Source organism: Chaetura pelagica, unplaced genomic scaffold (genome assembly GCF_000747805.2).
Source record: "Chaetura pelagica isolate M959 unplaced genomic scaffold, ChaPel_1.0 scaffold531, whole genome shotgun sequence".
NCBI classification, from domain to species: Eukaryota; Metazoa; Chordata; class Aves; order Apodiformes; family Apodidae; genus Chaetura; species Chaetura pelagica.
Window position 1 is genome coordinate 635,598 of NW_009952362.1, and position 25,186 is coordinate 660,783.

The 25,186-nt window shown below is 37.9% G+C and overlaps 1 protein-coding gene across 1 annotated transcript in view; it reads left to right on the plus strand.

Annotated features, from left to right (window-relative positions):
* Positions 1 to 1,816: 1,816 nt before the first annotated feature.
* CFAP58 (cilia and flagella associated protein 58) overlaps positions 1,817 to 25,186 on the plus strand; it is a 64,484-nt gene continuing 41,114 nt past the window's right edge. Inside the window, exons 1-9 of the mRNA XM_010007902.1 lie at positions 1,817 to 2,092; positions 8,673 to 8,821; positions 9,976 to 10,129; positions 12,082 to 12,276; positions 14,120 to 14,257; positions 16,459 to 16,618; positions 18,349 to 18,431; positions 19,568 to 19,759; positions 22,470 to 22,631. Of these exons, the coding sequence (XP_010006204.1) occupies positions 1,949 to 2,092; positions 8,673 to 8,821; positions 9,976 to 10,129; positions 12,082 to 12,276; positions 14,120 to 14,257; positions 16,459 to 16,618; positions 18,349 to 18,431; positions 19,568 to 19,759; positions 22,470 to 22,631 (1,377 nt within the window). The 5' untranslated portion in view covers positions 1,817 to 1,948. The remainder of the gene's footprint in view (positions 2,093 to 8,672; positions 8,822 to 9,975; positions 10,130 to 12,081; positions 12,277 to 14,119; positions 14,258 to 16,458; positions 16,619 to 18,348; positions 18,432 to 19,567; positions 19,760 to 22,469; positions 22,632 to 25,186) is intronic.

Sequence of the window (25,186 nt, forward strand, 5' to 3'; positions counted from 1 at the left end):
CCGGCAGCATGGCTGAGGTGAGCCCCCTCCTCGCCCTGCTGCTTGGGCCCGGCGAGCGCTGCGCCTCAGGAGAAGCCCAAAGGCATTTTTGGCAATGTCACGGAGATCTATAGGCCACGTTCGTGTGTCGATTTGCTTTTGTGGGCAGAGCTCCGTTAGATCCTGGCGTTGAAAGCAGGAGTAACGCAGGGAAGTAGGAGCACGCAGGCAGTAGTAACGCTGACATTTTAGGAACACCTGCTGCTTTGAAGATCGGGGGTGTGATACCCGCCCTCCCCACCTCTTCCCAGATGCCGTTATTGCTCTTATTTTAACGCTGCTTATGATCACTCGTGTGAAGGAGATAAAACCTGAAGGTTTGACATGAGAGAGGAGGAAATAAGAAGAGACCCACATTTGTTGCTGCGAGTGCCAGAGCAGGCTTGGAGGGGTTGAGGTGCCACACTTGGTCCGTGCCCCACAGACTGCCCCTCCACAGCGCTGGTGTCAGTGTTCAGGTTGCCTTTGCTGCTTTCCCACTGATGGAAAAAGCCTCTCGAGTCAGAGGCTTGGCAAGGATGGGGGATTTGGAGTTGGTGCCTCTGCCTCGGTGTGTCCTGCGGCCTGATGTTTCTTTCGAGTTGGGGGAGGGTCCGTTTCTACCTGTTTAATTTCAGGTTTTCCAGGTAGCATGAACTTGTGTACTCCCCTGTCAAAAAAAACCCCCACAAAAACACAACAAAAAACCCCAAAGAAAACCAAATGAAATGTGTAGTTTTGTTTTCAGAAATATTTTTTTTTTTAGAATTTTGAAAATTCTTGCCTTTAAACTGTTTGGCTTCAAGTGGTGAGTAGGGTCCATTTTTGAAAAAGTAATCCATTGGTTTGAGGGGGAAATACGAGGGCAGATTTTTAAGGCTGTGGGAGCTGTACATCTCCTTGTCTGTGCTCTGTGACAAGGGATTGCCATACATCCATGGCCAGCAATAACAGGAAAGCCATTTTCCTATCCAAGTTAGTCCACCTCTGAGATGGGGTTTATAAGGATGTACCTAGACACAAGATTACAGCTTAGAGACTTCCCAGTCAGTTTTGAGCAAGCTTGAGTAATGGCACCAATGTGTCTGTGACAGTGTGAAACATCCCGTGGGCAGCTTCATCTTGCTTCTTAGCCGATCAGGCTAACTCCTGAGAAGTGGCCATACTGCCTCCATTTGGGATGATTGTGTTCTGTTGAAAGCTATAATGGAGGCTTATTTTAAGCTGCTTTAAAAAATACTAGTGCAATTTGGTGTCCAGTGACAGATCTAGCAAAATCTGGCGTCAGAACTAAGCTAGATCAAAAATATCCTTTGTGAAAGATTTATCAGTAGCATTTTCTGCAGGGGAAGGATTGGCTTGCATAGGCATATGGAGCTTTCACACATGCTTACCTGCAAGCAATTTGATGGCACTATCTGCATAGAAAGCATAAACTAATCAGACTTTAGAGAACTGGGAAGAATTGAGGCTAAAAAATACTGGGCTTTCTGAATAGTTGATGTATAATTTAAACACTATCACAATGATATCTTTAAAGTAGTTGTGGTACTCAGTTACGGGAACCTTGACTGTTAAAGCACAAGTTATTTCAGTAAAATTGGGGGAAATCTGAAAAACAGCCTTCTATGTGCGTATCATATGCTAGCAAGAGAACTGTTATTTCAGAAAATTTTCTCATGATTTCTTAGTAAATGTTACATACTCAGGATATTGCTTTTTTTTTTATATTCTGGGCTCATAAGTGAGATATTGAATTCCTCCTGTTTCTTATTGATCTAATTTCATTTAGGAAAAGTCTGACAAACCGCATCTGGAAGAAAGTGCATTTGAAGCACTAGAAGAAGACTTCCAAGAAGTCATCAATCTACTTAAGGAAGATGAAACTCTGGAAAAATTCCGAATAGAATATGAGAAGCTCCATGCTGTTATGAAGAAATCTCATGAAAATGAAAAACGTCTCATGGAGAAATGCAGGGAGCTGAATGCTGAGCTTGCATTGCATTCATCTAAAGTAGCTGTGCTTACAAAGCTCTCTGAAGCTGATAAGGAAACTATAGCATCAATGAAGACGGTAAAGTTTTGAATAGAATTAAATACGATCTGAAATTGTTAAGGAAAAACATGGTAATAAGAAAAGCATCTACAAGAACACGTTATTTTATGTAGAGAACCAGCTGAAGGACTAACTATAGAGCCGGCATTTCTGGCTCTTCGACCTCTGCTTTGCTACTTATTGCTTTGTTTCTTTAGTCTGTTATGTCTACTAGTCCCAGTCAAATTCTATGTATATTTGCACTAAACCTACTCCATCAGTAATAGATTTTTGTTTTGTTTTGTTTTTTTGTTTGTTGGTTTTGTTTTATTTTCCCCTCTGTAGAATAGCATGTTTCCAACTTTATATACAGTTTTTGCAACTGAATTTACTAATATTTTTGCAGTGCTGCTTGCATGTCAACTATTGCCAGAACATAAACAATCCACATACTTGATGAAATACTGATTGTAGACCAGAAAAGTGTCATCAACTGATATAAATACATGTTTCACAGTGTTTTAGAAAAGGCATCCTATATAGCACTTCAGTGTAGCTTTACCAATTTGCTCTGATGTGTTCTTTGTTATTATTGATTTGAACTCTGTCAAATCAAAGTGCTTGACTTGCTAAAAACAGTTGATGTTTTTTAGCTGCACAGTGAGGTTTGACTACCAAAAACCTAAAGCTGCCAAATGATCAGAAGACTGTATTTTGAACTTTTTTTCTTCTGATGGCTTAAAAGCTTAGGCTGTAGAACCTAGACAGGCTCTAATTTAGCATTTAGTTGAGAAACCTCCCTGCCTTGCAAGAAAGTGTTTTGTTCCAGCAGAATAAATTCAATGTAATAATCCAGTGTGATCTATGAGCACAACAGAAATAGAAGTTCTTGGAAATTAAGTTTCTTGTCCTTGGAATTAGGAAGAGAATACACCCAGAGTAAATATAAATAGCAGTGCTGTCATCCTGTGGCTGTAGCTTGCAAGCCCATGGTACTACTCAAAGCATCCTTGAGAAGGAGGAAAACTGTATTAGAAAATCTTGTTGATTTTTACCGCTGCTAATCAAAACCTGGTAGGTGGGTGTCAGGAACCGCGATGATCCCGAGCATTTCCGTTCTGCTATTACATGGCAATAGTCTTGAGCGTGAACAGCGGCAGAGGCAATCCTAGATGTTCCCAAGCTGAGGAGACATTGTCTTGCTAATGTCATAAAAGTGAGGAGTGGAAAAGTAGGAAAAATAAGAGCCTTTCCAGTTTCAGGAGCTAATTTGAAGTTCAGGCAAAGTATGACTTAACAATAGAGGAATTAACAATTCTGGCTACAAAAGAACCAGCCAGGTGCATTTGTAGTGAAATATCTGCTTGATGATATGGTCAGATTAGAAACATGCAATGCACAATGTGACATTTCAGTTCTAGTGGTGTGCTGTGGGCCACGTAAAGAGCACTGATGCTTTTCTTAGTTTGGTTATGAGAATTAGTCTTTCCCTTAAATGTTCAGGAGTTATTTGGATATTGTTTAAAGTGTTCATGTCATGTTTTGGGGTTTTGTTTGTGTCGCGGGCCGGTACTGGGGGGCTACCGGCTGTCAGGATGTTTCCGCGACTTTCCCCCCCAGTGTGGAGAGGTTTATGAATGAGCCCGAGCGTTCATATGTGGTGTTCGCCTCTTACCGAGGAACGGCCGCTGTGGGACCGTTTCTTAGAGGGTAGACTAAAGTACCCTCCCACCACGCTCACAAATTGTTACTGAGACCAATGTTTAGTTTGCAAATTAATCAGTTTATTAAGGGTCAATACAAACTAAGAGATTAAGGTTCAGGAGAGGTTGGCTAGGTACATATATTGGAAAAAGGATTCAAAGGCACTATGGTTTATAAAAGGCACACTCTGAAGGAGAGGTATAAATCAATGGAATGAAAGGGTAGGAGTTGAGCCCAGTAAGAAAGTTAAAGTGTGTGTGTGTGTATATTTACCCTCCTTCCTTGGCGCAGTTCTCGAAATGTGCTGGTAGGCTCGGCTGGAGATCTGCAGGGGGGCCGGCGTCCCAGTAACCGGGACGACCCCTTCCTGCTGTGGCTAGCAGGGCTCTGGTCCCGTGGCTTTGTGGCAGATGCAGGCTGGGCAGGCTTCTCTGGTCCGGTTCGGTTCGGTCCAGGCTGGGCAGGCAGGGTCCCCGGGAGCGGGCACGATCCCCGCGGAGCGGGCACAAGCGGCGCACCCCCCTCTCCGTTTCCCCGGGCAGCAGCAGTGGCGTTGAGACAGGTTCAGGTGCTGCAGCGAGGTCTTGTCCCAAGCAGGCAGAGAGCGCGAGCAGAGCCCTGCAGATCTTACTCTCTTCTTACAGATCAGAGATCATTGTTCCAGAAAGTACCACTGTCTGAATTAGTCAATCACCATTGGCCAGGTACATATTCTGTTAGAGGCATTTTTTAACCTGTTGTCTGTTTTTCTGCCAGTTATTATAACCCTTGTGCTGCTTTCTTGCCGTGCAGTTATCTGGTAGGGCAAGAGGCCTGCTCATTCCATCCTTGATCGAATCAGAGAAAAGGCGTCACCCTGGCTTTGCTGGCTTGAAAGGCATTTTTTGTTTAGTCTTATGTGGGGGGGAAGAAGATGGACCGTTCCCCACAGTTTGGTATACCCTTCATACTTATTGTTATTCTCTTTTCTGAAGGGAAGTTCCATTACAGCTGTAGTATTTCACTACAACTTTACTAGCAAGCAAAAAATGAGGCAGGAGTTGAGGAAAGTTCAAGTGCTAAAATAGCCAAGATCATGATATTCAGCGCCAAATTAAACAGTCTGTTCCACTGTTTAATTATTTACAAATTATAGGAGAATCCTGGTGGGGCTATTCCTGTAAAAATTGTATAGTTGCTTCAAATTAAGGCCCTAAATCTTGGTGACTTGATGGGTCATCTGGGTAACAGGTGTACAGCCTTACTCTTCTAGATTGTTGTTTCATATACAAATAAAAATAGCAGAAGCAAAATTTTTCTCCATGTGAAACCTGGTTGTAATCAGTAGCATTTGCTAAGGGGCAGGGGTTAAGTACACAGCTTAGTGGCTGGTAGGAACCAAATCAATAATAATCAATAGCTGTTAACTGTCTGATGGCTCAGTGCTCTGTTTTGTAGTTTTAATAAACTGGATTTAATAGTTTACTGTTTACAGCCATATCAAAGGAGCAAAAGGCCAAGCGGAACACCAAGGGAATACAATTCTCTTTTTCATTGATAGTGGTACTGATCCATAAGACTGCACTGGAAGAATGCTAGATGGGGAATTTTTAGGAGCTTGTACTGCCCTGCTTGGAATGACTTAAGTTTTCAATTTCCAAGGGTATCAATCCAATAAACTAAGAAACCATTTGAGTAATTCTCACTTTCTGAGCAATGAAACTGACATGATATTCTGGGGTATTTAATGAAAATGAAGTAAGGCAGTAATTCTTTATGAATTCTGCTTCACAATTTCTGGAGTTCCAGTACTTGTCCAAGTTTTTGTTAAAACTATTTTAACTGCCAACATCCAGTGTACTTCCGTAATTAATTATACAGTTTACTGCAATGCATGTTACCTCTCTGGCCGTGTACTGCAATTACCCACTGATGCTGTATTCTTCCAGGTCCCCTCTCCACTGAGTAATAATATGAATATTTTTCAAATGAAGGCTTCCACCTTCAAAGATTTTCTTTTCTACTTATGAAGCTGAAGGAAGCAATCTGTTGATCTGCTATTCAAAGTAAAAGACACAACCAAGAAACAAATAGCCCAGTTTTCTGATGTTGAAGTCTGTAGCAAATTCTTATTTACATTTTGCTTATTAATGGGGCCGTCATTTGTCCCGCTAACTACTGATAAAAATTGATTTTATCACTAAGAAATTAAAACCAATTGTTTTTACACATCAAAAGCAAGTTAAAGTTCAAAAAGCACAGCTTAAGGTGTCCTGAAATCACTGCTTATCTGAATGGCCTTATTGACTTCAGGGGATCACTTCTGTATATACTCACCAGAATGAAGCCAGTAAGACATCTCAGAGGGCATATTGATTTTATTCACTAGTTCTATCCCCCAAAACTCCAATCATAATTATTTGATTTACCAATTTTAATCACAGTCTAATCAGCCATCAGGAAGCTTTGATTTAAGTAATCAGCTTTAATCTTTCATTTGCGTTTTTCAAGAGAAAGGTTAATTGCCTCTTACTGGTTGGCAAATCTGAAACATGTTTATTAACAGCTATATTTTATGCTTTTCTGCTAGTCAATAGTATACACTGTGCCTTTATGCTATTATTTTAGCCTAGTATGCATTTATTTGTATTTCATAATTGAGCAATTTTATATAAGATAATAATGAAAAAAATGTATTATTTACTAGATTATGGAATCATAGAATGGTTTGGGTTGGAAGGGACCTTTAAGGTCATTTAGTTCCAACCCTCTTGCCATGGGCAGGGACACCTCACACTAGACCAGGTTGCTCAAAGCACCATCTAACCTGGCCTTGAACACTTCCAGGGAGGGGGCTTCCACAACTTATTTGGGCAGCCTGTTGTGATGTCTCACCACCTTCACAGTAAAGAATTTCTTCCTAATATCTAATGTAAATTACTGTCTTTCAGTTTGAAAGCTACAAGCCCTGAAAAAGTCCCTCCCCAGCTTTCCTGTAGCTATTTCAGATACTGGAAGACTGCTATAAGGTCTCCCTGGAGCATTCTCTTCTCCAGGTTGAACAGCCTCAAGTCTCTTAGCCTGTCATCATAGCAGAGGTGCTCCAGCCCTTTAATCATCTTCATGGCCCTCTGGACTTGCTCCAACAACTCCATGTTCTTTCTCTGTTGGGGGCCCCATAGGTAATACTTCATGTGTGATCGTTGGTGCATTTGAATGGAAATTACAGCTTAACGTGTGTAAAAGGTAAAAATAGACTTTGATATTTAAAACTGTTTAGATATGCTTGATACATAAGTGAAAAGCACATTTTTCAAATGAAATTTTGAACTAAGTGACTTATTAAATAATGAAAATACTATTGCTATGTATATTCTTCCTTAGAATTTCTGAACAAGCAAAGCCCACTGTTTAGCTCTTTATTAATAGGTTGGGGAAAAAAAGAAAGAAGAGCAAACATTTCTGATCTTTAAGTTCCAGATGGTTTCTCACATTTGGATATGCTGAACCAGTTGAATAAATAAAATGAAAATGTATTCCCTCTTCAGTTTGAAGAGGCTACAGATGTTCTATTTAGTATTATATTTCCTACAAATTATGGTAACCTGTCACTTCTGCTAGTTCAATAGCTTGGATTTTTAATTTAGGCAGTAAACACAGCTAAGTGCTACATTTATTTGATTTAAAATAGTTCAATAAACAAATTAACAATACACCATAATATAGGTGTCATAATTTTGAGTTTAAAGTTAAATAGGTATTTGAGAACCAGAGTGGTTAATTTCAATGAAGAACACCTGTAAACAATTTGATATATATTTCATTATTTTATGTACTTTATTGTGGAGATGTTTTAAAATTTGTTTTCCCTGCCTCACTCCTGCCTCACTTTCATATGATGCAAGTAGGAGTTGAAAGGGATATTATAGCCTGATGTAATAATGCTTCCTTCTGGGCTCTGCTTGGGGAGACCATAGAGCTCATGCAGAGCTGCACAGACACACTTGGAGTCTGAAACTCTACATGTTCATCAACTTCAGAATTTCACCAGGAACCACCTGAGGAAAGAGCAGGAGAGAGAGGACATCATGCTGTGATTTGCAGCAAAGGAACTTCTAGTATCAACAATTGTGTCTTAGTTATTTACTGAGTCTTTGGGAACTTTTCTTCCAGTCCAGTTGCTTTCTGTATTTACACATTTTTTTAGCAAAGGATTCCAGAGCTGAAGCTTGGTTTGAAACTGATAGGAAAAAGCTTTCTGTGTAATGCTTAAGGATCTGATTCAAGGGAGAGAGGTGCAGAAGAAGTTAAAAAAGATCAAGATAATCCTCCTCTCCTATCCTGTTTGTGAATACTAACCCCTGAGTTTGTGAGAAAAACACAAGTCTATAATTCAGATAGTCCTATGTGCTGAAATTTGGCATGAGAATTGTGGCTTGTCTAAATATATAGCTATATATATATATCAAAATACATTAGGTCCTCACAGATGAAAATGAACATAGAGAAAGAAAATCCCAGAGTAACATCTTTTTCTCATCCAAATCAAATAAGATTTTCCTTGTCATAACAGCAAATAAGATTTTTACAGACATAAGTGAGATATTTAGGTAGATAATACCTTTGTGGCCACCACATTTTCAGTACATTTTTAGATATTAATGGGACTCACATGGCCAAAACCTTATAGAGTGAGATTTGGTAATGTTCAGGTCTTTATGTTAAAGAAAATGTATTAGAGCTTTTGTGGTGTTAATTGACATAGCTTGAATGGCTGTGCCCTTATCCAACAGAAGAGAACTGCTGTGAATCTAAGCATTGAGAAGGCATGAAAAATCTATTTTCTTAATTAACCAATGTGAAGGAATTAATTTTTATTTGTTGTTAATTTTCATCCCAATTTAATTTATGTAATTGTCTTCCATTTTGTTGCTAGGAGATGGAAAAGGCCTGGAGAATGGTTGATATAGTCTATGAAAAGGAACAGAAAGCAAAGGAGAAGATTAATTCACTGCAAGAGGAAGTAGTACGCCTAAGTAGTTTAGTGAAGCAAGGATCTGGACAATCCCTGGGACAGGAGTTCAGGTAAGTTTTCCCAAGGAAAGGGAAAGCCTCTTCTGATTTTCTATGATTCTACACCTTGTTTAGGCATTTTGATACCGCAAAGACACTGGAAATCAGAAAGAGAGGTCTTTTCTGCCTTTTACTTTTCTCATTTACACTCAATTATTGGTCTATGTGTTTATTCAGTGAGCAGGCACAGAATCAGTCTTTGAGTGAGTTCATTCAGCATAGGATTAAGCTGAGAGCAAATAAAAATCAATATTATGTACTTTCTTAGTATCTGTATTTTTTAAATCTGATTAGCATTTCAACATACTCTTTGAGAATAGGATTCTGTCAATATTTTTAAAAGTGATGGCAGCAGGGTCAAGTAGATAAGTCAAAGAAGCAGGAGCCTTGATTTCTCTTTTGTTCCCGGCTTTGTTATAAGGCATTATCACTGTCTGTATTCTTGTTTGTATTTTATATTTATATATTTTCAAGATTATGTGTTTTGTTTTTTTAATTTTTTTTTTACTGTACAATTATGAATAGAGGAACCTAGGCTCAGGTGGAACCTTTAGTTGCTCCAGTGTACTCAGGAGATGCTCAAGACCCCTCCAGAAGCTAGTGGTTATAGGTTATAGGATCAGCTCTTCAGACTGTTCTTATGCTGAAAGTGTAAACTCAAGTAGGTTGACCATATGACCTGTGCACTTTCTAGCAATGTTGTTCATGGTTGGCCCAGTTGGTTCTGGCTTGAAATTTTCACACTGTGTAGGGCATTTATTTATAATATACATTCAGGACATGTATGGGGCATGCTCATCTCACCATGCAGTGTGTATCCAGGGTGCACAAACAAGACTTGTGTCTGTGAGCAGGGCCTTTAGCGTGCTCAGATATTTTCCCTCTAAGTAATGGGCCAGCCCATAAATCAACTGGACCCATTAGGATGTGATATACCAAGAAAGCATGATTTATTGGACTAGGTTAGCTTTTAAAGCTGCCTATGCGGACAGTAACTATGAACACAGAAGCTAGAGCATGTAATTCAATTGACCAGCAGAGCCTGAATTTAAAATTGATTAAATTACTTTTAAACTCCTGTTTCTCACAAAAGATCTTGCTGTGGCATAGGTGAAAGTACGGAAGTGGCCTGTGACACTGCTTGACTATTATTTCCTTGCTTCCAGTATCCAGGATTTACTTAAACTTGAAGAAGTAACAAAAGAGCGAGACCAACTGTTGTCAGAGGTTGTGAAGTTACGTAAAAGTCTAACTCAAGCCACAGAGCAGCAGCAGGATGCAGAGAGGGCAAAAAATGAGGCAGATCAATCCATTATGCAGGTCTGTACAGTTCACCAGTGGTGATTTTAGGTTTTGTCCTGAACCATTGTTCATGCTTGCAATTGCTCTCCATTGACTACTATGCTACTACCTGTTCTTTCGAATCTCAAGTGTTTTCAGGAGTGCTCAGAACGGAGTCTGTTCTGAACCATTTTTATATTTTTATCTACTTCGAGGCTATGTCCTTTCCGAAGTGTATTGGGATATACCAGCATCTTCCATAGCTTCCTAATACTTTAAATGAGGCCAATGTTATTTTGCTGGAATCACAGTTATCTTTCATACTGGAGATGTGGGTTTTTTTCTGCGCTGTAAATCCTTACGACTTCAAAGAACCTTAGAAAATAGACCTGGATAGGTTCCTTGCTGTTGGCAGAGGTTGTTGTAGGATACCATACCATTATTTCTAAAGAACATATCAAATTTTGACTGAAGAGCTAATTAAGCTATTTTCTATTCTACTTCTCATGGGAAGCTTTTCCAGAACCTCTCTTTTTAATACTTAGAGACCTCCTACTTCCTTCTTCACACTGATCCCTGGCTACTGTTTTTCAGCTTAAATAATTTTTCACCTCACCAGTGTCTGCAGAAAGGTAATATTCCAACTCAGCTGTATGTTTTTGTCTCTGCTTTAAGTTAGGTTCTCTGTTTATCTTACGATCTGAGTAGGCAGTTCTTTGCTGATAAATAAGTGTAGCTTCTTTTAAATGTGTATTGCAGCTAGAGATACAGAAGACAGGATCACTGAATGGAGAGAAAGTAGAAAAGGATGGAAGATGGGATGCAGAACTCTGACACATTAAAATATAAAATAATATCGATGATATTATTATTAATAATATAAACAATGAGGAATAAAATATTAATCAAAATTATTGATCAAAATTAGGAAAGTAATGATCTCTAGGTTTTATGCACAGAACTGTCTTCTGCTTTTAAAGCAGGTGGTTGGGAATGAAGTAAAAGAAAATATAAATCTTTGCTTTTCTGACAGCATTGTGGGCATGGGAGAAAAGAGAGGATTGAAACTCCTGTCAAAACTTACTGAAACTTGCCAGCCTTAATCTTCTGACACTCAATTCATCAGCCCTTCAATTTAAGGGATTGTTACAGCATTTGTAACCACCTCCCATTCTCCCAGAATGAAATTATTCTCCACTTCAGACTACTTAAATGACAATGTCTTTTTGAAGACCCTGTCAGTTCTGGCAACTTTGCATCTGTGGGCTCAGAGAGAGGAATTTTAAGTGAAGAACATCTTTCAGGTCCCTGGCTGAACTGAGTATTTCCATGTGGATACACCCCCTGTGTCTCCTCTCTGCCGATTCTGCTCTGCTCCGTCATATTTTTGGGGAGGGAGAAAGCACAAGTCACAAGGCAGTCTATTAAATAGGAGAGAAAACTCCTCTTTCAAGCTTCCAGCAGAGGAACTTTTTGAACAGAAATATTGAGAGAAGTTGTGAAAATGGACACCAGTCTGAAATCCTTAACTTTTTTTTTTTTTTTAAACTATTAGTGTTTTTCTGCTGGTGAGATATAAAAATAATAAAAATTCTTGCAATACAACATCAAGCCCAAATTAGTTTTAGCACTGTATTCAGAAAGTACCACTTTACAAGTAACTTACAACTGAAATACATTCATGCCATTGCATATCCAGAGGAATGTTTTGATGTTTGAAGTGTGTCAGACCCATTTTGTGGGGGTGAACTGACTGGTGCTTAACAAATACTTATCATAAGTAGATTCCCTCATACAGGATAATTTTTTTTCAGCCACTGGAGAACATATTTACTCCTGAGAAGATCTGGCATATTCCATGTAGTAGTGAGTACAATAGTATAGAAGCTGTTGTTTACAAAATCAAGCATAGTAGAAGGAGAGGTGAGAGGCCTTATTTCCCTGAATAAAATGCAGCAGATCTTAAATGTTTGTCTTCTCTATGATTATAGCTTCAGCAAGAAATCCAGATGCATCAGAATGATGCCTCACGAGAGGCTCGAAAGAGGGACAAAATGGAGAAGGAGCTGAAAAATCTTCTAAGTGAAATGGATGAAAAGCAAGCTGAGATCAATGATTTACAGCAGTGTATACAGACAAGCAAAGAGGAACAACTGAAAATGGAACAGAATCTGAAAGAGGAGAAGGTAGGGTACATGACACACCATATTCACCAGGTCCAAGATTAGGGCCAGATGGCAAAATAAAAGAAAATAGATTTTCCTGAAGGGAAAGGGAGGGAGACTATTTTAAATAAATAAACAGAAATAAAGATTTATTTTTGTATATATATATATAGCTTAGTAATAAATAAACATGTAATGCTCGCTGAGCCATTTCAGAGGGATTTCCTCACAGAGAACAGGAGTGGATTGCAATGGTATTGTTAGAGATAATTTTGAAATAATCACAGCAAATGAGACAAAGCCTGTGGAGGGCATGGATGATCTAATGATAGTAACAGGAGAGTGCCAGGTTGGACTTCTGATGTATATTGCTAGTTTTGCTACTGGCTGAGTAGAGTGGCATTGATGAAGTAAGTTTAGCTCCGACCCCTTTTTTCCTCTCTGTTACAATAATTTTTATTTACCCCTCAAGCTTGTAGAAGAGTTTCTGTGAAAGGGCAGAGAACTGTCTTAGTAAAATTTTTTAATTGATTTTCCCAATTCTGTTTCCAAAAACTTTACCTGGAAATGTCCTAACAAGGTTGTGCAAGTGTTTGAATTTTCAGGTTTTCAGTTCATTTTCAGTCCCCTGACTTTGAGAAACTTTCAGGGAAGTAATTTCAGTAAATGGCAGGGGAAATCTCACCACTGTAAAACAGTCAAGGGAAACATCTTTGAGAGTTGCATCTATCTTATAATTTTACGAATTTCTGAAGGTAGAGTTCTGTGATATTGTTTTGTCAACACAGAGTCTTAGTAAAATGCTTCACATAAAGAGATACAGAGAAGACCATTAGTTCTGTTCCAGTACCTGAAGGGGAAAAGGAAAATCCCTCCCCAAGGAAAGCTGGGGGGGGGAACTTTTTACAACAGCTTGTAGTGATCGGACAAGGGGGAGTGGTTTTAAGCTGAAAGTGGGAAGATTTTCAATTAGATTTTAGGCTTCATCCAACCCATGTCCAAATCTCAAAGAAGAATTACCTGGAACACAGTGTTATCCTGACAGTTGCACACAAGAAGCAGTATTTTTTGTTTTTCATTGTCTTGGCTTCTGCATCCATTGAGAAGAGGGAGATCCTGCTTCTCTTCCTTTAATGTTTGTTAGGCATAGCAGATATTTACTTCTGTTTTTTCAGATAAACTTCAGTTTATCACACATTAATGCCTGAAGTGAAAAATGTCATGGTTGTTTTTTCCTCACTTAGGGAGTAATATCTGTTAGGAGAAGTCTCATCAAGCAGAAAAAAAGACTGGAAACTTCACTATTGAAGTAAATGTTCTCCATAGAAACCATGAAACTGCTTGTTTTGGGCTTTTGACTGAAGACAAACTGGAGAGGAAAGTGACTGTGTCCTGGTCTCAGCGAACCATGTACCCAGAGAAATGTTATCAGTATATTAATGTAGGATTTGCTTGCTAAGAAACAGAGCTCCCCTGTCCTCTGCTGATTCAAGTAATTTGAATCTAATACTAATTTTCAGTAATTATATGTAGTAAGTTGTGTTACGTGACACTTGCCAAATAACTTACAAGGAGTAAAATATTTATCTGCCACCTGCAAGAGTTAAACTCCTGTTAAGCTCCCAGAAAAAAAATAATGACACAGGCTTTGTTACTCATTAGAAATTATCATTTCCCCTAGTCAATATGAACATGTATCATATTTCACATCAGTAATTTCATCAGCAGTGAAGTGGTTTTTAAGCAGACAACTCTCTGTAGCAGCTTTTATCTCCTGGGAAGAGGGAAGGTTCTGTCTTCATGTATATGTAGATATTGTAATGAGATTAGAAAGAATTAATAGGATTGTACTTTAATCTGACAGATCTTGAATGAGAGAACTGGTAAGGAACTTGAGCAATTTCAGACGAGATGTAATAAGCTTATGCAAGAGAACGAGCAGCAGAACATGATGTTTGAAGAGGTGATGCGGGACATCCAGCAGAAGACAGCAGAACTGAAAGTAAGTACCAGCAGGTGCATGCATCCTATCAGCTGTTTCACTCTGATGGCACTCTTATCACTTGGCACAGGGATGACCTCAGTTCTTGTACAAGTAGTTCCCTGTGGTTAGTTTTGGAGGAAATCTGAGGAGATTTTAGGAATAGATCAGACTGTCACTGGATGCCACTTTTTCTGTGGAAGTACCATAGTGCAGTCTCCAGCCGTGTTACCTGACAGTGTAGCACCTGTCCTGCTGGAGGAGCTGTTTCATAAAACACATGCACCCCAAAATGCTCAGCATACTCTCTTCATAAAGGATTTATGGTACTTTTGACAAGCATAAGATCTTTTTTTTTTATCGTTAGACCTTCAGATAAGAGCAATGACTTTCTTTCTTATGATGATTAACATAATCTGAATATTGCCAAAACCTGTTGAACAATGGTAATAATTTATACTGACAGTGTTCTGGATAGCTGCTACTGAAGGGACTTGCTTCCCACACTGACATTTTCTTCCCACTAGCTAGGGATGTTAAATATGAGTAACCAAGATGGTGTTTACTTTCTGATCTAAATGGTTTTCTTGCCAAACTTTACATTGTTTTAACAGTTGTTTTGTACCATTCAGAAGCAGGTGAATTTCAGTTGAGGAAGGACTAAATGATTCCCATATATGTGTTCTAGGGTACTTTGAGAGCATTTGTGATAAAGGGTAATGTATAAGTGTTAGATGTTATTACTCTGTCTACCATATCTTGTATTTTGTGTCATCCCTGGGGTTAAAACACTAAACATTATAAAATTCAGTTGAAAATAATTATCTTAGCAAGGTTTAGTCAAGTATAACAAATTCACCAAACTAAAAATGTTGTTTGCCAACAGAGAGGTGGGATGTTTGGGTTTTTTTGTTTGTTTTGTTTTTTAAATGAGAACTGTTAGAGTGAGGAAAAGTAACCACTGACAGATTAAAAGCTCGGTTCGTAACAAATGTAACACAGGAATCTGGTTTGGAACCTTAATGGGCTGTATGGTAGGACCTTGTTTTCTGTTTTTTTTTGTGAGGCAGACTGGAAGACTTTTTCCTTACCTGTTTGAGAAAAAATTACTGTCTCTTCCAGGTTATCTCATTCTATCATTACTTCTAGCAATACTATCATTGTTTAAAACTTTGCAAACAATGTGTTCAAACGTGACTTACATTTGGGGCTTGAGGGTGTCAAAAGCAGGATTTAGATTCTATGAACTTCAGGAAAAGTTGATGGAATTTGTAGAGATGCACATGGCCTTCTGGGAACAAAACAGAACAAAACAAAAACAACAAAAAAATACTAAAGCTGCAAAGAGCTCCAGTCATAATCTGAGTCGCCCCTTTTGTAGTACTGTGCCTGCAGTTTCTTCCTGCAATGTGCTGAGCGCTCCACCATGGTGTTGGGCAACCCAAACTATGGAAGTATTCATAAATCTCTTTAAGATTATTGTCAGTAAGAACTGGGGAGATTCACATCCTCCCAGAGGGTATTCAGATAACACTACTCACCATCGTATAGAATCAGTATCTGAGGCTCTAAGTGCTACGGTGTAGTCTGTGGTGGCTGTAAAACCTAACAGTGGCACTGAATTATATGAGCTAGTTATATTTGCTTCTTAAAAGGAGAGAGAGAAGTTTCTCTTGTGGTTATTGGTTGCATTTCCTGGTAACCAGATGCTTAGTTCTTAGGCAGTGTTTTGATTGATTATTTTCTCCTCTGGTTGTAGAGCAAATGAGACAAACTCTACATTTTGCTTTTTCTTCAAAGCCATAGGTTATAAAAGAGATGGGGATAGCAGATACCTGCTATTAGGGACATGCAATCATACTATACTGCAGCTATCTTTCTCATCACAGTCACTGTCCCTAATATTTCAAAGGAAATTGGAGCTGCCCATGTTTAATCAGCAGGACTAATTGGGTAGTGTTGTGTGAGGTTTGCAGCTGGCAATTCTTTATTGATCATCTCCAGCCCTAAAGCATATGATTTGATTATAATTTTCCTTTCCCTGGCTGGCTTTGTTTAAATTAGTTTTAATATTGTTCAGTTAGCTAATTATCTTCTCTCAGGTGACCCACAGCACTTACACCTTTGCTTCCTGAATTCCATGGACTAAATATATACCAAGGACAAAGGCATTTTCTTTCTGTGCAGACTTTTTCTCCCTTTTCCTTGTTGCTGTTTCCCAGGCCAAAGATGATGAAGTGACTCAGATGCGCCTTGAAATTTCAAAGCTGAGCAAATTGAGAGATGTTCTCCAGAATAAGCTGCATGTTGCAGAGGAACAAAAAATTGATGCAGGGCATGAGAGAAACACCCTAAAAAGTCAAATATCTGGACTGGAGAGAGGTAGGTGCCTAACTAATGGATTAATCTATCTTCTGATCTGTTAGGATCATTCTCATTTAGTGTCTAATATGAAATGGTATAAATGACAGTTGGAATCTACAGCAGCATTTTAAAAACCTTGTCGAATTAAATAATTTGCATAATATAGCATATGTGAGGTGAAAATGTGACAGACATAACTGAACTTTGTGGTGTTCCAATTTGTGCTGTGTCATATAGAGAGTTGTCCCCAATACACCTTCATTGCTCCGCACTGACCTGTGAGAGAGAAGCAATCTCAGAGCTTACTAAAGTCAGACATGGTCAGGACACACTTTTTTTTCCTGTTTTGATTCTGCTGAATAGTTACAGCCTAGAAATAAATATGTGCAAGGGAGCTGATAAACTCAGTTGTGTTCTGTATGGTCAGCACAGATACTAAAACTGTCCAAGTATTGACTTTGACTTGCTAGCAGATCTAGAAAACTTTAAGAAGGAACTTTCAACGTTTTTGCCAAATGGAAAATTGGAAGAAAATGCCTTGGGTCTAATAAAATGTTGTGTTTAACTTGAAAAAACAACTTTTTGGGTATTTTTTAGCATTTAAAACCAATTTCTTATTGTTTTCAACTTTGAAATGCATATAAATTGCAAAATAAAGCAGGGTTTGAAGTAAAAAATGACACCTTTTCAAAGAGGTTTTCAGAAAAAAAACCACAACAGGTTTATATTGTGCTCCCCCCCCGCCCTAAATTAATATTATGAAGTTGACAAAATAGTTGAGTTGATGAAACTTCACTTTTGGGGACTGAAGAAAATCCCTTTGCTATGAACTTCATCTATTTCATGTTGAGAAATACTGGCATAAATGCCTCTTCCTGACCTTGCTTGTTTCTAGCATGTGTCCTGAGCAGACCACATGTATGAGATACGAATCATTCCATATAATTGTATTTATGAAAAGTTGTGTTTATTTTTCATGCATCTCTGTGAGAGTGGAAGAACTTCCCCACAAGCATTTTGCTAGTACTGCTTAAGGTTATGCCCTGTATAAGAAAGAACAGAGGAATTCAGGAAATTCAAATCTGTGCTGGAATGCCTGATCATGCTTATTGATAACGTGCCTTTTCCCAATATTTGATACATCTTAGCACTCCAGTAAGTTGCATTTCCAGTGTTGCAGTGTCAGTGTAGCAGGTGTTGATGAATTTTAAAATATAGTGAAAACACATCTCTGATTTTCAATATATTTTTAAGAGTATATGTCCAGTGTTAATCTTGACCCAAAGCGAGTATTCTTAACTCCACTGAAACCAGCAGAATTTCAGTGCTTCAAAGGAGAACTGGATTTCACATAGAGGAATTAGAATAATTCTGATTGTCCCTGTTTTTGAAAGTGCCTCAACTTTCTAATATTCACAGTGAAGCTTCTTAAAAGGCTCTGATTTTATTTTCTCTGATTTGCTACATGATTTGTGAAAATGCAACCTATGTGTGGTATCTTGGTTTGAACACCCAAATATAATAAGTCTTTATACCATTAATTACTGTGTTCTTGTAAGTTCTTCTAAGTACCCAAATAACTATTAATGTCATTAGCTGATACCTGAGGTTACAAAACCTGGTTACAGCTAATAGAACTGCTCATGTCATGTTAAGGCTTTTTTAAAAGTCAACTAAGTTGTTTCTGCATTTGTAACAGCTGTTCAGTTTGAACCCAGGATTTAATATCTTTCCTTCTATTTCTCTAGAGTTGGAGACTGCCAAAAAGCAGATGGAGAATGACAGAAAAGCTACAGATGATCTTATGAGGGAAAGGGATATGCTAAACAAGGTGAGGTTGCACTGGTAATACTGATAAGTCTCACAGCTTGAGGAAGAAATGTCTGTACTTTAAACACTCACAGCAACAAAGAAGTGTTGTAGGAGAAATTATGTTAAACAGAGCATTCGTATTTCCTTAAAGAGATGTTTACACTGCTCTTTTCTATGCATTGAGATAGCATTAGTACCCATAAACACAGAAAAGATTTCAAAATTTTAACATATAAACCATCAGGGAGTTAAAAGATGCTACATGTGTTCGCTGTTATTGCAAATCCGTTATTTGATACCCAAAGAGTTCATTACATCTGTGCTTTTACACTGTGTAACATATAAAGTTTAGTATTATTCTAGGCAAACTAAGTCTTTGCTAGTAAAATAACGAACTGAGATGTTGATGCACTCTGTAGCAGCTTGGCAGGCTGTGTTAATACTAATCCTTGCTTTTAGGTCCATTTCTCATACTGATTGTTTTCCTTCAGCCCAAGGATCTAGTGCTGCAGGGTAGCATCTCATGTTTATGGGGATTCCTGAAGTGTAATCTAGCAAATTCAATGCTAAAAGATGATTTCTGAGGTGCTTTACATGGTAAGGATTCACTGTTCTGTATCTTGACTCTAGTTTAGGCTCAGATTTGGCAAGTAACAAATGCCTGTTTTATAGACAAAAAAAATTTAAAAGTGGGACCAAAAGGCTTATTTGGTTTTTTCTGTTTAATCCTTACACATAATTTTAAACAAATCTTGGTTGATTTTAATTTTGGGCTTGGTATTTAGAACATGAGAAGGAAAGATATTTGGCTTTATTATTTATTTTACTTTAAAATCTAATGCATTACAATCTGAATGCCTTAAAGCTGTTAAAGCTTTTCCAGTCATTGACAAGTAAACAAGCCTATTGATTTTAATTTTTTTTTTAAAGCAGACACTAGTGTTTTAACTTCAAATAAAAAAAGCACTATTTAGCAGCACTGTTGGAGTTTTTTTAAAATCAGATTTGTGGTTCAAGTATTTCAAATGAAAAAATTCAATAAGGGGTAAAAACATTGGAAAGTTAATAATCTGTTTAGACAATGACATGTTTTTGTTATAGTGATGGCAGTGTTGCTTTTTCAGCTCAAAAGTAATTATTTTCTGTTCCCTGTAGAACTTGCTCAAGGCCACCAATGCTACTCAGAAGCAGATAAATTTGGTGAAGCTTCATGAACAGTCAAAGAGGAACTTGGAAGAAGAAATTCAAAATTATAAGAATGAAGCTCAGAAACAAAGGAAGATTATTTACCAATTGGAGAAGGAGAGAGATGGTTTCGTCAATGAAGCCTCTGAGCTGAAACAGAAGGTAGGAACAGCTTTTTGTGCAAGTGGTTCTTTCCAGTCTTACTCTCAAAAGTGTATAGATGATACAATAATTTCCTAACGTGCCAATGGAAGAAAACTTAGATCAGCATTCTTTACACAATTTACAAAGATTTCTTCTTGTCAGTGCATACTGGGGCTTTTAAATAATTTTTGAATGGTATATGCTCCACAACCTCTCTGGGCAGCCTGTTCCAGTGGTTTTGTCCCTGCAGAGGTTCCCTGCATGAGATTACTTATTGTTTGGAAGGATAAGACAAAGCAGAACATAGGGCAGAAGTAGGACATAGGATCAGAATTATTATATTCACTAGGCAATATTTAGTTCGACTTATGCAGATGGATAATTTGGGAAACTGTGGCAAAACTACAGGAGCTATTTCACAATTGGTGGGGAATGAGCTACTGATGAACTCATATGGCCAGACAATGCTCTTCTGTCACCTTTTACCATCAAGCTGGCTCTGAAGGAGCTTGTTGCATACCTTATGAATTGTGTAGGAGCTGGTAAAGAGCCAAACCCATCTAAGCCCAAAGATTTCTTGGAACTCCTGCAAGGCAGACAGAGCCATACTGGTTCTGAAAACTGGTTATTTGCAGCAGGAGATAATCTATAAAGCTGCAGAATTCCTTTTTCGAAATCATCATTGACCCCTGAATAACTGATGAACAGAGTCAGCAAGGTGATATCCACAAAAGCAAAAGATTTTAGTGGTGACCTACTTCTCAACAGGCATATCGTTAAGATCTTGGAAGCACTTCTCAGAGTGGTTACATAAAGGTAAGCAAATAGGGGAAGTACCATCACTGAGATCTTCAGTAGGCTCACTGATCTAAACAGGTAACCAACAATAGATAATAGTTAAGTGTATAAATAAAAAAACTGGCAGCATACAGAAGAAAACTCTGAATATCTAAGATTTTCTGCTTAGCTTTGGCCCTTCATTGCCAAATCTGAGAGACAGAGTGTGCTATCAACTGAATCAGAATGGAGGATGCTCTGCCTCCCGCAGAGCTCTCTTGGGAAATATTACATATATCTTTTCTGTGATATAAGAGAGAATTATTTGGATTTAATCATTCCTGAAAAGCAGAGTCAGCATCCAGTCTATAAGCACAACTCAGAAAACTTTGTCAAGCTTATTGCACTTGTATCAAAACAAAATAAGACTTACAAATGCAGTGGCCTACTTTCAAATCTTCCTCCAGCCTGTGGTCACCATGGTGCAGGTTGAAAACACACTTTATTGACGACTTCTCCTTGCTGCTACTATTGGCAGGTTGTTTTAACAGAAAAGGAAAAGACAAGAATAGGTTATAAACTAGGACTGTGTTTTTCTATTGCACTGTAAGCAGTTCTAAGGATCCTCTGCAGTCAGCTACAAAACTGCTGGAATTGTATTCTTGCTGCTGTAATAAAATTTTCTATATTTAGCTATCCCCTGTCTTCAAAGTATGTTGGAGGTACCTGATAGGATGATCAATTAATTAAATTCCTGCCTTGTCATTAGACCTCACAAGGCTTTACTGCTAAACAAGGGACAGCTTTTGTGGACTGCAAACTTTGCAGTTATTGACTATTTGATGTAAATTAAAAAAAAAAATTCTTCTGCTTTGACATATGAACATAAATCTTAACTCAAACTGCTGCCTTCAAAAACAAAAGTCAGGAGAACTGCGTATAAAATGCAGTTGTAAATGGGCTTCTCTCCTGGATTTTGTCATGAGATTCCTCAGCTTTTTCTTTAATACTTAATCTTTTTCCCAGCTTTAAGGGCGGCATAGTTTTCTTCCTCAGACAGTCAATCTGAAAAATTATGTTTCTGATGTGTGCACTTCTTACTTTTCTTTTAATTTCTTTTAATCTTTTTCCTTTGTAATGTTAGGTCTTACATTTAAAAAAACAACAAGGAAGCCCATAATGATTAGCAACTATTTATAATTCTTATATATTGTTATGGTGGTAACTGTTTAATAAAGGTCTATAAAATTTTGTATTTTCATTTGTTGATACTGCATGTGATGATCCTTCCACAGTCTACAGTACTCCATTCCCTTTAGGTAATTTTCAAATAATTATAAAAGCGTAAAAATCATAAAAGCAAGTAATGGTGATTACCTGCTTATTTACATCAAGTGTAAGTTACATTAACTGAATTTCTTATTATTGTAATTATTTATCAACAATTGTTATCATCAACGGTTTGTCATCATGTGTTCATTAAAAAAGATTGGATTGTTAGAATTTAAAAGTACATGCAGGGATTCTTGAAAAATCATATGTGTTTTAATTCATCTTATCATACAGCTGACATCCAAAACAACATACAGTCTAGCTTTGCTCTATAAATAACCTAAGACTATTCTTGATGAAAGCTATTTATGTTGACTTATTGAGTCCACTCAGTGCTAATATTTTCAGTAGCTTATTTTCAAATTAAATATGTGCACATCTTGAAGTTTTAGTCTTCAACAAAACCTAGGTATTAGTTGAGAAGAAAATGGTCTCTCACTTAAGCAATCCAGAAAGGTTAAACTTGTACCTGGACAGAAGTGATTTTTTAGCTGTAGGTAAAACTTCTTATCACAGGGATTTGAACTTTTCACCTTAGAGGAAAATTACGAACTCTTCCCAGTCCTTATAATCTTTTGATGATGGTTTAATCATGTTCACCTCCTTCTTTCCACTCCAGGTTCTCCAGTACATGAAAGATATTGAAATACGGGAAGTGCAGATCTGTGACTATGAGAAGAAGGTAGAAGAGTCTGCAATGAAATTAAAACAGCAACAAAACCACTGTGAAACTGTGAGAGCAGAGAAGAACCTGTACAGTAAAAATCTGGTTGAAGCTAAGGTAAAAGGATACATTTTTTTCTTATGCTCTTTTCTTGTGTTCTTTTCTTTTTTCTCTCTGTGCTGTGGTATTTTTCTTATCTAATTGTAGTTTGTTACAAGGAAAGCTCACTGGGTAAAGAGCAGAAGTGGTTTCTTCATTCTTGTGTGTTTTGGGGAAATTAACGTTTTAGGTCCCTCGCCGTTTATCTGGACAGGTTGGATTTGGACTGGAAATAGGAGTTCAGTCATCATGTGGCATTATCCCTAGTTCAAAGAACATGTAAAATCACAGTATACTGGAGCTACAGAATCATAAATCCCTATCAGAGAGGAAACTTTTTCCTTTCCATCCTGGCTCCACTCTGTTCTATCCCTTTAGGAGCTGTCTGCGTGTATGGGAAATAGGCTATAATGGGTAAAAGATTGACTCCTTAGCCCTAAATGCACATGCACATTATGGTGAGTCATGATATAGAAACAGAGGGTATACTTTCCCAGCTAAAGTGGAATTTTCTGACAGAGCTCAATGCTTCCACCTTACTTGTTCCTTTCAGGGAGTGTAATTTTCCTCAGATAATGAAGATCTTTGTTCATATCTCTTCCTTGGGGATCTCACTAGCAAGACTAGAGGAAGAGAACAGATCACTTTTGGATGCATTCTGTTATTCTGATGTAAAGATCTAAAATACTACACAAATCATATTTCAGTTAGCAGAGATTTGGACCTTGGATAGCTGTGATTTACAGCCTTGGGTTGTTTCAGAATAAGAATTTGTAACATAAACATTAATAGTAGATTATAAATTCATACTCAGGTTTTAATAGCTAAGTATTTTGCTCAAGAAGCAGATGGGAATGAACTGGCAAAGTTCTATTCCAGCTGTGTGCTGAATTTGATGAGAAATGAACCATTTTGCCATTTCTGAGGGATGCTTTACTTGACCTTTATCTGCCTCTCATCTGTGGATGTGGTTTTGGGATACTGCTGCTCCCAAACAATCTCTCAGAATCATTAATAAAAGAGAGTTGTATTAAAAACTAGAGTAAATTCTTATTCCCTTTGGGAAATAAAGCAAATTTGCACAAGCTTGTTTAGCTAAAGCTAAGTGTAAGTATTTTGTTTTTTCTTGGTGTGGAAGGATCCCCTGTTGCCCACCTTGCTAGTGGTCTCCAGAGTGCAATAATCGTCAGCTCAGGAAAATCTGTTAGAAAAGACATGCTTGAAGGCTGTTGTTATGACATAGATATCTGATGCTTTCAGCCTCGGGGCATGTTTTTGTGTTAGGAACTCAAGCAATTTGATTAGGAACCTGTTTGCAAAAATTGTGCGTTCTCACTGTTCTTCATTAAATACAGAATTATGACTGTATTTGGGTGTATGTCTGGGCACCAGAAATTAAGTCTCTCATCTTTTACAATATTGAAGAGATCTGTAGGCTATTTAGCAAAGGCAGCTGTTGGTATGATAATTGCATTCACAGGAGTCACAGAACATGCAGACAAGTAGGCCTAATGAGATGTTGCTGCATTTATTTCTGTTTCATTGAATTTGCTTTATATGGACCCACTAATTGTGGAATGTACAAATTTTGGTTTTGAGGGCTGTCAGACTACCAGTCAGTACTTTCCCAATACTGTGTGCCATGACTCAAGATCTTGCTTAACTATGTTAAGCATTTCATGCAAGAAAGCATCACTGATTTGTCAAGTAAATCCACACCTGTGTTGGTCAGTGCTGAAAGAGTTTGAAGCTGCCCTGGGTTTGAAACAGAATGAACTCACATGAAAGGAAGTGGTGTCTTTTTTGTGAGGTGACGGCCTCTGGTGTAGGGGTAGTATCTTGTAAAGATACTTTATTTTGATCCAGAAGACCATGTCTGTCTAAGCATTGAATTTTTTAACTTCCATTTCAGGTCATATGTGTTGTCACAGTAATGAATTGAAACAGGTTCTTAATTTTGTTCAGGCAGGCACCTGTGTGCGGTGAGAAGTAGTCCTAGTGACCTGATTTCTCTGCAGTGCTGCCAGGCTTTCTGTTCTATATTTTGAGCCTAAATTATATGCTAAATATTCTCATACCAGGGCCTTCTCAATCTATGAGCACACTCTTTGCTCCCTTGCACCTATGTGCAAGCTAGCTCATAAGCAAAATAGAGGTAAGGATTTCCTGTAGTCCCTTGCAGGCATATAGGTATTTTACTCGTGGGCATGTTCATATGCAGAAAACCAGCTTACCTCCAGACATTTGTATCCAACTGCTTAAAACCTTATAAAAAAACACACTGCTAGAAGCATGAAAACAGATGGACAGGATCAAAATCTTATTAATTTGGATTGACTGTTAGCTCTTATCTTGTGCGTCCAGCACTTTAATTTTAATGGCTTATTATAACTGGTGTTAATTATTCTTGTCAATGTGTCTTTTAAAGGCTTTTTACTGCAATGTCACGCTTGCATAACAAAAAATTGTCACTTAATGAAACTGTTTTGTTTTGTTGGATTAAAAAAAATCTTGTGGTACATGGAGCATTGTGGGTGCATTTTCCAACATCATAATAGCCTGAATGCCCAAAC